Source organism: Carcharodon carcharias, chromosome 5, assembly GCF_017639515.1.
Source record: "Carcharodon carcharias isolate sCarCar2 chromosome 5, sCarCar2.pri, whole genome shotgun sequence".
In the NCBI taxonomy this organism is placed as follows: domain Eukaryota; kingdom Metazoa; phylum Chordata; class Chondrichthyes; order Lamniformes; family Lamnidae; genus Carcharodon; species Carcharodon carcharias.
The window spans coordinates 20,559,697-20,574,793 of record NC_054471.1 but is presented as its reverse complement, the minus strand read 5'-3'; the positions used below and the strand labels follow the sequence as shown (position 1 = coordinate 20,574,793).

The 15,097-nt window shown below is 43.5% G+C and overlaps 1 protein-coding gene across 1 annotated transcript in view; it reads left to right on the top strand.

Moving 5' to 3' along the window:
- Positions 1–15,097, top strand: part of LOC121278233 (inactive tyrosine-protein kinase 7-like) — a 355,699-nt gene that overhangs the window by 166,827 nt on the left and 173,775 nt on the right. The window contains exons 3-4 of the mRNA XM_041188452.1: positions 4,406–4,508; positions 7,631–7,818. Coding sequence (XP_041044386.1) covers positions 4,406–4,508; positions 7,631–7,818 — 291 coding nt within the window. The remainder of the gene's footprint in view (positions 1–4,405; positions 4,509–7,630; positions 7,819–15,097) is intronic.

Genomic DNA, 15,097 nt, shown 5'->3' with positions numbered 1-15,097 from the left:
TTGGAAGGTGCTGTCGAAGGTGCCTTGGCGAATTCTTGCGGTGCATCTTGTAGATGGTACACAGTGCTGCCACTGTGTGTCGGTGGTGGAGGGAGTGAATGTTTGTGGATGTGGTGCCAATCAAGTGGGCTGCTTTGTCCTGGATGGTGTCCAGCTTCTTGAGTGTTGTGGGAGCTGCACTCATCCAGGCAAGTGGGCAGTATTCCATCACACTCCTAACTTGTGCCTTGCGGAGTCAGGAGGTGAGTAACTCACCATAGAATTCTTAGCCTCTGACCTGCTTTTGTAGCCACATTATTTATACGGCTAGTCCAGTTCAGTTTCTGGTCAGTTAACTCCCAGGATGTTGAAAGCGGGGGATTCAGTGATGGTAATGCCATTGAACATCAAGGGGCGATGGTTGGATTCTCTCTTGTTGGAGATGGTCATTACCTAGCAGTTGTGTGGAGCGAACATTACTTGTCACTTGTCAGCCCAAGCCTGGATATTGTCCAGGTCTTGCTGCATTTGTACACGGTGGCTGAGGAGTCGTAAATGGTGCTGAACGTTGTGCAATCATCAGCGAACATCCCCACTTCTGACTTTATGATGGAAAGAAGGTCATTGATGGTTGGACTGAGGACACTACTCTGTGGAACTCCCGCAATGATGTCCTGGAGCTGAGATGACTGACCTCCAACAACGACAACCAGCTTCCTTTGTGCTAGGTATGACTTGAACCAGCCGAGAGTTTTCCACCTGATTCCCATTGACCCCAGTTTTGCTAGGGCCATTTGATGCCACACTCGGTCAAACGCTGCCTTGATGTCAAGGGTAGTCAATCTCACTTCACCTCGGGAGTTCAGCTCTTTTGTCTGAGCTTGAACCAAGGCTGTAATGAGGTCAGGAGCTGAGTGGCTCTGGTAGAGCTCAAACTGGGCATCAGTGAGCAGGTTATTGCTAAGCAAGTGCTGCTTGATAGCACTGTTGATGACCCCTTCCATTACTTTACTGATGATCGAGAGTAGACTGATGGGGGGTAATTGGCTGGGCTGGATTTGTCTTGCATTTTGTGTACAGGAAATACCTGGGCAATTTTCCACATAGCCGAGTAGATGCCAGTGGTGTAGCTGTGCTGGAACAGCTTGGCTAGGGGTGTGGCAAGTTCTTGAGCACAAGTCTTCTGTGTTATTGCTGGAATGTTGTCAGTGCCCCTAGCCTTTAGTTGTTCCTTGATATCATGTGGAGTGAATTGAATTGGCTGAAGACTGGCACCTCTGATGCTGGGGACCTCCGGTCAAGGCTGAGATGGATCTTCCACTGGGCATTACTTGCTGAAGATTGTTGCAAATGCTTCAGCCTTATGTTTTGCACTGATGTGCTGGGTCCCGCCTATCATTGAGAATGGGGACGTTTGTGGAGCTTCCTCCGCCAGTGAGTTGTTTAATTGTCCACCACCATTTATGACTCGCTATGGCAGGACTGTAGAGCTTAGATCTGATCCGTTTTTTGTGGAATCACCTAGCTCTGTATCACTTGCTAGGTTATGCTATTTGGCATGCAAATTGTCCTGTGTTATAGTTTCTTCATGTTGATGTGTCATTTTTAGGTATGCCTGGTGCTACTCCTGGCTTATCCTTCTGCACTCTTCACTGAACCAGGGTTTATCCTCTGGCTTGGTGGTAAAGTAGAATAGGGGTTATGCTGGATCATGAGATTACAGATTGTGTTCGAGTACAATTCCGCTGCTGTTGATGGCCCACAGTGCCTCTTGGAAGCCTAGTCTTGAGCTGCTGGATCTTTGCGAAATATATCCCGTTTAGCACAGTGGTAGTGTCACACAATACAATGGAGGGTATCCTCAGCGTGAAGATGGGACTTCGTCTCCACAAGGACTGTGTGGTGGTCACTCCTCCGATACTGTCATGGACAGATGCATCTGCGACAGGCAAATTGGCGAAGATAAGGTCAAGTATGTTTTTCCCTCTTGTTGGTTCCCTCATCACCTGCTGCACACCCAGTCTAGCAGCTACGTCCTTTAGGACTCAGCTAGCTTGCTTAATAATGGAGCTACCCAGCCACTCTTGGTGATGGACATTGAAGTCTCACACCCAGAATATATTCTGCATATTTGCCACCATTGGTGCTTCCTCCAAGTGGCATTCAATTTGGAGGAGTACTGATTCATCAGCTGAGGGAGAAGCTGTACATGGTAATCAGCAAGAGATCTCCTTGCCTTTGTTTGACCTGATGCCATGAGACCTCATGGGATCCGGAGTCTATTTGAAGACTCCTGGGACAACTCCCTCCTGACTGTATACCACTGTGCTGCTGTCACTTCTGCTGATGCACTGCTGCAGGGATGGTGTTGGTGGTGCCTGGGACATTGTCTGTAAGCTATGTTTCTGTGAGTATGACTATCAAGCTGTTGCTTGAGTATTGTGAGACAGCTCTCCCAATTTTGGCACATGATGTTAGTAAGGAGGACTTTGCAGGGTCGACAGGGCTGAGTTTGCCATCGTCATTTCTGCTTGGTTTTCATTCCTTAGCAGAGTAGCTCTGAAGAAGGGTCATACGGACTCAAAGCGTTAACTCTGTTTCTCTCCACAGATGCTGCTGGACCTGTTGAGTTTTTACAGCACTTTTTGTTTCTGTTCAGCTTTTTAATTGTTCTTGGAGTTGCACTCATCCAGCCAAGTGGAGAGTATTCCATCACACTCCCGACTTGTGCATTGTAGATGGTAAGAGGTGAGTAATTTGCCGCAGAATCCCCTGCCTCTGACCTGTTCTTGTAGCCAAGCACTTATATGGCTAGTCCAGTTTATTTTCTGGCCAGTGGTCACCCCAGGATGTTTCTAGTGGGGGACCAATGATGGTAATGTTGTTGAATGTCAAGGGGTGATAGTTGGATTCTCTCTTGTTGACAACTCCATGGCACTTGTGTAGTGAGAATGTTACTTGGCACTTATCAGCCCAAACCTGAATGTTGTCCAGGCCTTGCTGCATTTAGACATGGACTGCTTTGTTATCTGGAGAATGCAATCATCAGTGACGTCCCCACTTCTAACCTTATGATGGAGGAAAGGCCATGATTAAGCAGCTGAAGATGGTTGGGCCTAGGACATTACCCTGAGGAATTCCTGCACTGATGTCCCGGGACTGAGATGATTGACCTCCAACAACCACAACCATCGTCCATTGTGCTAGATATGATTCCAGCTAGTGGAGTGATTTTCCCCAATTCCCATTGGCTTCAGTTTTGCTAGGGCTCCTTGATGCCACACACAGTCAAATGGTGCCTTGATGTCAACAGCAGTCATTCTCACGTCACCTCTGGAATTTAGTACTTTTGTCCACGTTTGGACTGACATTGAAATGAGGTCCAGAGCCGAGAGGTCCAGGCGGAACCCAAACTAAGCATTGGTAAACAGGTAATTGCCACTTGGGACTGTCAACAACTGCTTCCATCACTTTGCTTATGATCAAGAGTAGTCTGATGGAATGGTAATTGTTCGGATTAGATCTGTCCTATTTTTTGGGAACAGGACACGTAAAGTAATTTTCCCTATTGCTGTACAGATGTCAGTGTTGGAGCTGTGCTGGAACAGTTTGACTAGGCGTGTGGTTGGTTCTGGAGCACAAGTCCCCAGCATTGCAGTTGGGATGTTATTGGTGCCTATAATCTTTGCTGTGTGCCAAGCGTGCACAGCCACTTCTTGCTATCACTTGATCGGTGTTGCTGAGGACTTCAGGAGGATGCTGAGCTAGCTTATTCACTCGGCACTTCTGACTGAAATGGTTGCAAACGTTCAGCCTTGTATTTTGCACTGATATGCTAGGTCATCATTCAGGATGTTTGTAGAGCTCCTCCTTCCTTCTGTTACCTTAAATGTCAAGCATTCCATGACTGGATGTAGCAGGACTACAGAGCTTTGATCTGATCTGGGATCAGATCCCTGTTTGTGGAATCACTTTGCTCTGTCTACTGCGTGCTGCTGCTTTTGTAATTCTGTATTGTAACTCTACTAGATTAGGGTATCATTTTTAGGTATGCCTGGTGTTGCTCCCGGCAACCTCTCCTATGCTCTTCATTGAACCAGACCTGGAAACTCCCAGGTCTGTATAATATACAATGTACTTGCTAACTGGGTAAACCCAGTTATCTGAAAGGAATGGCCTTTTAATCCATTGAAGTATTGAACAGTTCCTTCAATTTTCATCCAAATCAATAATTGATTTTACATCAGCTAGTGCAGTCAAGTAGGTGGAGGAGGGCTTGTGCTTCATAAGGGCACACTAAAAGTTAATTGTGATCATTCCAACAAGGACCCAGTGATCGATAAGAGTGATCTGAGACAAGTCTGTTTTTGAGAAAAGCTTGTTTTTTTTCTTAAGTGCTCATCAAATTTTGCTTTCTTTATTTCAGGGATAGAGACCGGAGGAGTGATTTTGAAAGATCCACCCAGCATGTCTGAAATACAGACATCTGCTCCAATCACTCTGCGCTGCAACATTGATGGACACCCCCGGTAAGTGAGCCTTTCCTCTATTGAACAGTTCCAATTGTTCACAAGTGGTACAGGCAGCATATTTTTGTCTGGACTGTATTCAGTAAGGAACAGCATTTTCAAGTGGAAGTCAATTCTGCTGGCATATTATGTAAGTCACTGCTTGTGGCAACTACAAATCATTGTCTTGAGAGGTAAAAATAAATGTAAATTGCTAATTATTAACTCTAAAATAGGGATTTATTTTCACAGCAATGTCAGACAACTAACAAGTGGAGTTAGAGTAAATTCTGAATAATGGTTGATGGAATATCTCAGTTTATTCCCTAGGTATGTTGGCCTTATAATTTTCTCATCACTTATCAGCTGAAGATTTTTCTTTTCCTGCAATTCTCAAAATGAAATCCAACTCATCTTATGATCAGTTTTTTTTTGCAGTATTATTAGTTCCCTCCATCTGTCTGTCTAAACGCTTACAGATTGTTTTCATGAATTCATGCTAAACACCACCTTGTAAATTTTGTAATTTTTGAAGTGGCTGAACTCCAAGCTCTTGGTTGTTGTTTGTGAGTTGGTATCTAGATTTTCAGTTTTCTTTGTCTGAATTTGTATGATTCAAATGAAATTCTTCCTGCTTTCATAAAGCATAATACTAAAATGAGTTCAATTACACCTTTGGCCTCATGATATTTGGATTGATTCTCTGTACCTGGCACAGGCAACTGCAATTATGTTCTATCATTTTTGCCTGTTGGAACAAAGAGGAGAAGTATTCCCTGTACCAAACAGGAACCGTTGTCCGAGAATCACTGGCACTACAGCATGCTAATATTTTATATTTGACCTTTGGTGGGTTTAACCTTAACTTTGGATCTTGCCTTTCAAAGTAGTCATCTAGTTTAATGCTAAAATGGGATATTTTACTCATAGTCTGCTACCAGGAGATGTGTAGGAGAAACAATTTGCATTCCATACCGCAGCAGCTCCCTACCTCCTTGAAATTCTAGGTGATATCTTTCCAACATGCTCATGCTTCCTTTGACAGCATCTTCCAAATCCATGATCTCTACCACCTAGAAAAACTAGGCAGCAGATGCATGGGAATACCACCACCTGCAAGTTCCCCTCCAATCCACTCACCATTTTGATTCGGAAATATATCACCATTCCTTCACTGATGCTGGATCAAAATCCTGGAACCCTTTCCCTAACAGCACTGTGGGTGCAACTACAGCACATGCAAGGCAGTGGTTCAAAAAGGTGGCTCACCATCGCCTTCTCTAGGGCAGTTAAGGATAGGCAACAAATGCTGGCCTTGCAAGTGATGCTCAGAGCCGATGAATGAATTAAAAAAACTGAAGATCTGTGCAGGCATATGGCAGAGGTTGTAGGCTTGGGATGTACTGAGGTAGTGAAGGATTTACAAATGAGAACAATTATTTTTAATTAAAAGTATAAGGGGCAAGAAGCTAGTTGAGATGACGTTATGCATAAGGCCGACTCAGGCAATGAATGAATGGGATTGTATTTGGAGTGAAGCACCAGAGACTGGCAAGAAAGCATTAACAAAGTCGTATCTGGCAGTGAAATAGGCTCAAGTGTTCATGCAATAGTGGGAGTGAAGGGGTTAATGTGAAAATGTGAATGGGTCATCGCATTGATGAATAAGCTGGAGTTTGAAGCTCAACTCAGTCTGCTGGAGCAAATGAGCACACTTGATTTGGAGGTTGGGGCTAGAATGCAGAATTGTTGACTGGTGGGTACAGATCATTGTTGCTAGTTGGAGGATGTTCAGCCTTTTATGTCATACAAGTAATCCAACAGCATGTAGGTAGTTGTGGTGTTGGGGATTGTGGTGAGAAATAATTCTGGATGTTCAACGCATACAGAAACTGACCCCATAACATGGGTGTTGTCATCAAGGGGCAACATGTAGACAAGTACTAGGAAAAAACACAGGATAGACCTTGAACAGTTCCCACATAAACATGCAATGTGGGAAGAGAAGCCATTCCAGCAGATATGAAATCTGCTTTTACATTTGCAAGAAAGACAAGTGAGTTTTGTGCCATGAAGGTTGACTGAAGAGGTGGCTAAGGAGAGTAGATTGATCAACATAGTCTTGATCTCAGCAATTAATTGACAAACAAGTAGATCAGTAATTTATGCCTTTGACCAATGTGGTCCAGGTACTGTGGGAAGGAAAAGGAGGTTGAAGATGGGAGGATAGTTGGCAAAGTCTGGCAGGTTAAAGATTAACTTTTTGACACATCGTTAGTTCCGGCAGTTTTTAGAGCAATCTTGCATAAAGAAAGGAAGCTGCTCATGAGGTCAGCAAGAATTGGGCTTGGAAAAGGCTCATGAGTTGGTTTGGAATGGGGCCAGCTAAAGACATGCAGAAATTATATAGTTCACCAGCTAAAGAAAACACTAAATGATAAGGAAATGTTAAATCCAAATAAATTAATTCAGACTTAGGGGACAGAGGTTCAAACCTATGGGGAAAAAAAAACCTAAATTCAGGACTAATGCCAGGAAGTTCTTCAGGAGTGAATACTACATATACTACACACTATGTTTTCAGGTAAAAAATGATAGAAATAAATACCCTGGGAACTTTTTGAGAAAGTATTGGGATGCTATATTGATGTGCTGCAGATGGATGGGTTCTGGATATGTGTCTAAGACAACATCAGGGGCATTCATAAAGCATAGATCAGTAGTAATTTCTAAATCTCAGTTTAACTTCATCTGTTCAATCATGCAGCTGTCTAAAAACAAAAATGATTATTGGTTCCCAGTGTGGTGGTGGGGATTATATGATGCCACTTATTCCTGATATAAAATATCCATCTTTCCCTGGGAGCTCTTGGCATATTGATCTTCGCTTACAAATTCTTACTTTATTGCTTTCGTTATAAATCTTTCTAATACTGTTTTTGTTCAATATGATTTCTGTGTGTTCTTTCTGCAATAATTGTGGGCAAATGGTTTGAGTGTTTTGCTTATTTTTTCAGCTTTTGGCCTTTTATTAGTTTCGAGGACAAGCAAAGTAGTTCACAACTATGTTGTAATTCAGATGGTTCGTGCACCACCTTAATCCAAATGTTTTCTGCACTTGTTTTTATTTCTTCAAACTTTAGTCCCAACTGGCAATGGTTCAGAGATAGTATCCAGTTAACAGATGCAAGCCATTACACGTTTAACAACAAAGAGCGCAGTTTGACCCTGAAAAGTGCCAGCCCTGATGACAATGGGGTTTATTACTGCTGTGCAAGGAACGCAGTGGGAAACGTTTGCAGCAATGATAACTTCACCCTGATGATCATCGGTAAGTTATTAGAGTTGAATTTTGCAAGTCTGAATAGCTGCATCTTGGAGCACTAGAATAGATTTAAGATAGAATATGGTCAGTTAAAATAATATATGTGTAAATGTAATGTAAAAGTAACCCTATAAAATTCTTTGACTTTGAGTAACATCGGAAGTTAGTGTCAAAGCCTACCATAACAAATGTGTTGAAAAGAATCCCAGGAAGGCAATTGATTGACTGCTTTAAAAGAGTTAATTTTGTATCTGTTGAGAAGGGGGTTTGAGTTGGAGAGATAATCGGCTGGATCGACTGGAAAAATAGGTGCGTTGATCGGGCACAGTATTACTAATGTATAATTTGACCAGCAAGTTTCAGGCCATGAGTTGTGAATCTCCAAGGCTTGAGCTTCATTGTTCACCACACAAATGACACTGTGGCTTTAGCACCCCTCTTATCTTCCAAGAACTTGCTGAATTTGCAAATTAATTACCCACTAAACTCACCACAGAAAGTTAAGTCCGGTAAATAAGAGCGCAAGTTTGTTTTCAACAACGTGATAATTGTTAATGCAATCAATCTCTCGGTCCAGAATGGAAACAGTTTATTCAGTCTCATGTGCGTGTAGACAATTGTTAGAGATTTTTAAAATGTGAAATTTTACTCTTTTTTCCTTTCTCTCTCAAACTAAGAGGGAGCAGGTGGTGATGTAGTGGTAATTTTGCTGGACAAGTAATGCAGAATCCCAAGCTAATGCTCTGGGGACACGGGTTCAAATCCTATCATAGAAGCTGGTGGAATTTAAATTCAGTTCATAAAGTCTGGAATTAAAAGCGAGTCAATTGTCATAAAAAGCGCCTCTCTTATCTTCAAGAACTTGCTGAATTTGCAAATTAATTACCCACTAAACATGCCACAGAAAGTTAAGTCTGGGAATGCATTTGGTTCACTAATGACAATTAGGAGAGAAATCTGCTGTCCTTACCTGGTCTGGCCTACATGTGACTGGGCCCCACAGTGATGTGGTTGACTCTTAACTGCCCTCTGAATTGGCCTAGCAAGCCGCTCAGTTGTATCAAATCACCATAAAGTTGAAAAGGAATGAAGCAGATGGACTAGACGTCATCGACCTAGGCACCGGAAATGACAACGGCAAAGGCAGCCCTGTTGACCTCCTTAGTAACATCTGGGGGCTTGTGCCAAAATTGGGAGAGCTGACTCTCGGACTAGTCAAGCAACAGCCTGACATTGTCATACTCACGGAATCATACCTTACAGATCATGCCCCAGACGCCGCCATCACCATCCCAGGGTATGTCTTGTCCCACTGGCAGGTCAGACACACCAGAGGTGACAGCACTGTGCTATACAGTCGGGAGGGAGTTTGCCCTGGCAGTCCTTAACATTGATCAGGACCCCATGATGTCCCATGGCATCAGGTCAGGCATGTGCAAGGTAATCTACTGCTGATTTCCACCTATTCAATCCAATTGGAAGAAGCACTGAGGATGGCAAGTGCACAGAATATACTCCGGAACTTTAATATCCATAACCAAGAATTGCTCAGTAATGTCACTACTGACCGAGCTGGCCAAGTCCTCAGAATCACAGAATTGTTATGGTGCAGATGAAGGCCATTCAGCCCATTGTGTCTGCACTGGCTCTCTGAGCATTTTAACTTAGTGTCAATCTCCTGTCTATTACCGTAACCCTGCACATTGTTTCTATTTAAATAATCATCCAATGCCCTCTTGAATGCCTCAGTTGAACCTGCCTCCACCACACTTCCAGGCAGTGCATTCCAAACCCTAACTACTCGCTGTATGAAGTTTTTTTCTCACCTTGCATTTGCTTCTTTTGCAAAACAATTTAAAACTGTGCCATCTGGTTCTTGGTCCATTTATGAGCAGGAACAGTTTCTGCCTATCTATTCTGTCCAGACCCCTCATGATTTTGAAAACTTCTATCAAGTGTCTCTTAGCCTTCTCGTTTCTAAGGAAAACAGCCCCAACTTCTCCAATCTTTCCTTAAAGCTGAAGTCTCTCTCCCCTGGAACCATTCTTGTAAACCTCTTATGCACTCTCTCCAGTGTGTTCACTTCTGTCCTCTATTATAAGACCATAAGACATAGGAGCAGAAATTAGGCCATTTGGCCCATCGAGCCTGCTCCGCCATTCAATCATGGCTGATAAGTTTCTCGACCCCATTCTCCCGCCTTCTCACCGTAACCTTTGATCCCCTTACCAATCAAGAACCTATCTATCTCGGTCTTAAACACACTCAATGACCTGGCCTCCACAGCCTTCAGTGGCAATGAATTCCATAGATTCACCGCTCTCTGGCTAAAGAATGGCATCCAAACTTCACACAATACTTCAACTGAGGCCTAACCAGTGTGTTATATAAGTTCATCAAAACCTCCCTACTCTTATACTCTATGCCTCTATTAATGAAGCCTAGAATACTGTGTGCTTTAGAAACAGCTCTCTCTACCTGTCCTGCCACCTTTAATGACTTATGTTTGTATACAACCAGGTCTCTCTGCCCCTGCCACCCTTTCAAATAGTATCCATTATTTTATATTGTGTCTCCATTTTCTTTGTACCAAAGTGCATCACCTCACACTTCTCTGCATTGAACTTCATCTGCCACCTCTGATGAAGAGTCATACGGACTCGAAACGTTAACTCTGTCTTCCTCTCCACAGATGCTGTCAGACCTGCTGAGTTTTTCCAGCAATTTTTGTTTTTGTTTCATCTGCCATCTATCTGCCCGCTCCACCAATGTGTCAATGTCCTTTTGAAGTTCTACATTGTCCTCTTCACAGTTTACAATTCTCCCAAATTTTGTGTTGTCCACAAACTATGAAATTGTCCCCTGCACACCAAGATCTAGATTATTTATATATATCAGGAAAAGCAGAGGTCCCAATACCAACCCAGAGGAACTCCACTATAAATCTCCTTCCAGCCCAAAAAATACCTCTTACCCATTACGCTCATCAATTTTAAACCATTCGAGTGACTGAGTTTCCTCCTCTGTCATCATGGCCTGGGCAGCGTCTATCTTGTAGGTAAAGACAGACGCAGAGCATTCACTTAACACCTCAGCCATACCTCTTGCCTCTGTGACTTTTTGGTCCCTACTCGGCCCTACTCATCCTTTTACCACCCTTTTACTATTGATGTTCTTATAGAATACTTTGGGATTTCCTTTTATGTTAGTGCCAGTCTTTTTTCATAATCCCTCTTTGCTTCTCATATTTGCTTTTTCACATCCCTTCTGAACCTTCTGTATTCAGCTTGGTTCTCAATTGTATTTGCTACCTGACACCTTTCGTAAACACACTTTTTCTTCTTTAACTCAATTTCTATGTCCTTTGTCATCCAGGAGACTCTGGATTTGTTTGCCCTATCCTCCCTTTTGAGGGAACATGCCTTGACTGTGCCCAGACCATCTCCTCTTTGAAGGTAGCCCATTGTTCAGCTACTGTTGTTCTCACCAACCTTTATTTCCAGTCTATCCGGCCCAGCTCTGTTCTTGCTCAGTTGAAGTTCGCTTTGTGCCAGTTGATTATTCTTACTCTGGATTGACTGATATCCTTTTCTACCGTCATTCTAAACCTTATGATACAATGATCACTGTCCCCTAAATGTTCCCCCACTGTCACTTGATCTACTTGGCCCACATTCCCGAGAACCAGGTCTAGCAATGCCTCCTTTCTTTTTGGACTGGACACATACTGCTGTAGGAAATTCTCCTGAACACAATCTAAGAATGCCTGTCCCTCACTGCCACTTATACTACCACTATCCCAGTCTATATATGGGTAATTAAAATCCCCAATTATAACTGCTCTACAATGTTTACACCTCTCTGTAATTTCCTTGCAGATTTGATCCTCTATGTCCTTCCCACTAGCTGGTGGTCTATATATTACACCAAGCAATGTAATTTCACCCTCCTTATTCCTTAGCTCTAGCCAAATCGACCCTGTCCTTGAATCCTATGACACACCCTCTTTCTCCAGTATTGCAATACTCTCCTTAACCAAAAACCCCACCCCTTCTCCTTTTTTCCCTTTCCTATCTTTTTTGAGCACTTTGTAACCAGGAATATTTAACATAGAAAATAGGAGCAGGAGTAGGCCATTCGGCCCTTCGAGCCTGCTCCGCCATTCATTATGATCATGGCTGATCATCCAACTCAATAGCCTGCTTCCACTTTCTCCCCATACCCTTTGATCTCTCTCACCCCAAGAGCTATATCTAACTCCTTCTTGAAAACATACAATGTTTTGGTCTCAACTACTCTCTGTGGTAGCGAATTCCACAGGCTCACCACTCTCTGGGTGAAGAAATTTCTCCTCATCTCAGTCCTAAATGGTCTATCCCATATCCACACACTGTGACCCCTGGTTCTGGACTCCCCCACCATCGGGAACATCCTTCCTGCATCTACCCTGTCTAGTCCAGTTAGAACTTTATAGGTTTCTATGAGATCCCCCCTCATTCTTCTGAACTCCAGCGAATATAATCCTAATCGACTCAATTTCTCCTCATATGTCAGTCCTGCCATCCTAGGAATCAGTCAGGTAAACCTTCGCTGCACTCCCTCCATAGTAAGTACATCTTTCCTCAGATAAGGAGACCAAAACTGTACACAATATTGCAGGTATGGCCTCACCAAGGCCCTGTACAATTGCAACAAGACATCCTTGTTCCTGTACTCTAATCCTCTGGCTATGAAGGCCAACATACCATTTGCCTTCTTTACTGCCTGCTGCACCTGCATGCTTATCTTCAGCGACTGGTGTACAGGAACCCCCAGGTCTTGTTGCACATTCTCCTCTTCTCAATTTATAGCCATTCAGATAATAATCTGCCTTAACAAAAACAGAATTACCTGGAAAAACTCAGCAGGTCTGGCAGCATTGGCGGAGAAGAAAAGAGTTGACGTTTCGAGTCCTGTCGAAGGGTCATGAGGACTCGAAACGTCAACTCTTTTCTTCTCCGCCGATGCTGCCAGACCTGCTGAGTTTTTCCAGGTAATTCTGTTTTTGTTTTGGATTTCCAGCATCCGTAGTTTTTTTGTTTTTTAATAATCTGCCTTCCTGTTTTTGCTACCAAAATGGATAACCTCACATTTATCCACTTTATACTGCATCTGCCATGCATTTGCCCACTCACTCAGCTTGTCTAAATATTGAGGATGCACCCAGTTCTGCCCTTCCTTAAGCCAGGTCTCTGCTATCACCACGTCATCATAATCCCACAAGGCAATCTGCGCCTGTAACTTACCAATTTTATTAACTCTACTCTGTGCATTCACATACATGCAGTGTAACCCTGATTTAGGCTTCATTACTTGCTCCCTTACTCCGACTCCATCTATTAACATACTATTCTCTATTTTAGTACTATCTGCCTCTCCCAACATTCTATGCACCCTGGCATTGCTTTCTAATATTCTCTCCTGGTTTCCACAATCCTGCTGAGTTAGTTTAAACCCTCGCCAACAGCACTGGCAAAACGACCTGCAAGGAATCAGTCCCGGCTCTGTTCAGATGCAACCCGCCTGGCTTATACAGGCGCCATCCCTGCCAGAGCCAGTCCCAGTGCCCCAGGAATCTAAAGCCTTCCCTCCTTACCATCTTTCCAGCCACACATTGATCTATCTTATCTTCCTATTTCTGTACTCCCTCATATGTGGCATTGGGGATAATCTGGAGATTACTACCTTAGAGGTCCTGCTTGCTAATTTTGTACCTAGCTCCCTAAATTCCGATTGCAGGACCACATCCCCTTTCCTATCTATGTCATTAGTATCAATGTGGGTCACGGCCTCTGGCTGTTTGCCCCACAAGAATGATCTGCAACCGTTCTGTGACATCCTTGACCCGAGCACCAGGGAGGCAACAAACCATCCTGGAGCCACGTTGATGGCCGCAGAAACAGCTGTCTGCTCCCCAAACTAAAGAACCCTTATCAGTAGGGAGATAGGAAGGAGTAACAAGCCCAGAGAACCATGGCTGACCAGAGATATTCAGGATATGATGAGAAGGAAAAGAGAAGCTTTTAGCAGTTACAAGGGAAGCAAATCAGCGGAGGCATTAGTGGAGAACAAAAAGTGCAAGGTGGAGCTTAAGAAAGCAATTAGGAGAGCAAAGAGGGGATGTGAGAAAGCTCTGGCTGGTAAAAGTAGGGAAAATCCCAAGATATTCTATAAGTATATCAATGAAAAGAGGATAACCAGGGAAAGAGTAGGGCCCATTAGGGATCAAGGGGGCAATCTATGGTGGAGCCAGAGGACATTGGTAGAGTGTTGAACGAATACTTCACATCCATCTTCATCCAAGAGAATGAGGATGTAGGTATTGAACTCTGGGAGAGAGACTGCGAGGTTCTTGAGCAAATTGATATAGGGAGTGACAAGGTATTGGAGGCGTTGGCAGGCTTAAAAGTGGACAAATCTCCAGGTCCGGATGATTTGTGTCTCAGGAGGCAAGGGAGGAGATTGCAGGGCCTCTGACCCAAATTTTTACTTTCTCTCTGGCCAAAGGGGAGGTGCCAGTGCACTGGAGAACAGCTAATGTGGTTCTGTTATTTAAGAAGGATTGTAGATATAAGCCAGGGAACTACAGACCATTGAGTCTCACATCAGTGGTAGGGAAACTATTGGAGAAAATTCTGAAGCAGAGAATCCATCTCCACTTTGGAGAGGCAAGGTTTGATTAGGGATAGTCAGCATGGCTTTGTCAGAGGGAGGTCATGCCTAACAAATTTGGTGGAATTTTTTGAGGAGATGACCAGGTGTGTAGATGAGGGTAGTGCAGTTGATGTAGTTTATATGGATTTCAGCAAAGCCTTTGACAAGGTCCCACATGGGAGACTTATAAAGAAGGCAAATGCACATGGGATACAGGGTAATTTGATAAGGTGGATTCAAAATTGGCTTAGTTGTAGGAGACAGAGTGTGATGACAGAAGGATGCTTTAGTGACTGGAAGCCAGTGTCCATTGGTGTACCACAGGGATCTGTGCTGGATCCCCTATTATTCGTCATTTATATAAACAACATAGATGACTATGTGGGGGGGTAGGATTAGTAAATTTGCGAATGACACAAAGATTGACCGGGTGGTTAACAGTGAGGTTGAGTGTCTTGGGCTACAGGAAGATATAGACGGGATCGTCAAATGGGCAGATAAGTGGCAGTTGGAATTTAACCCTGAAAAGTGTGAGGTAACGCACTTTGGAAGGAGTAATTTGACAAGGAAGTATTCAATGAACAGTATGACA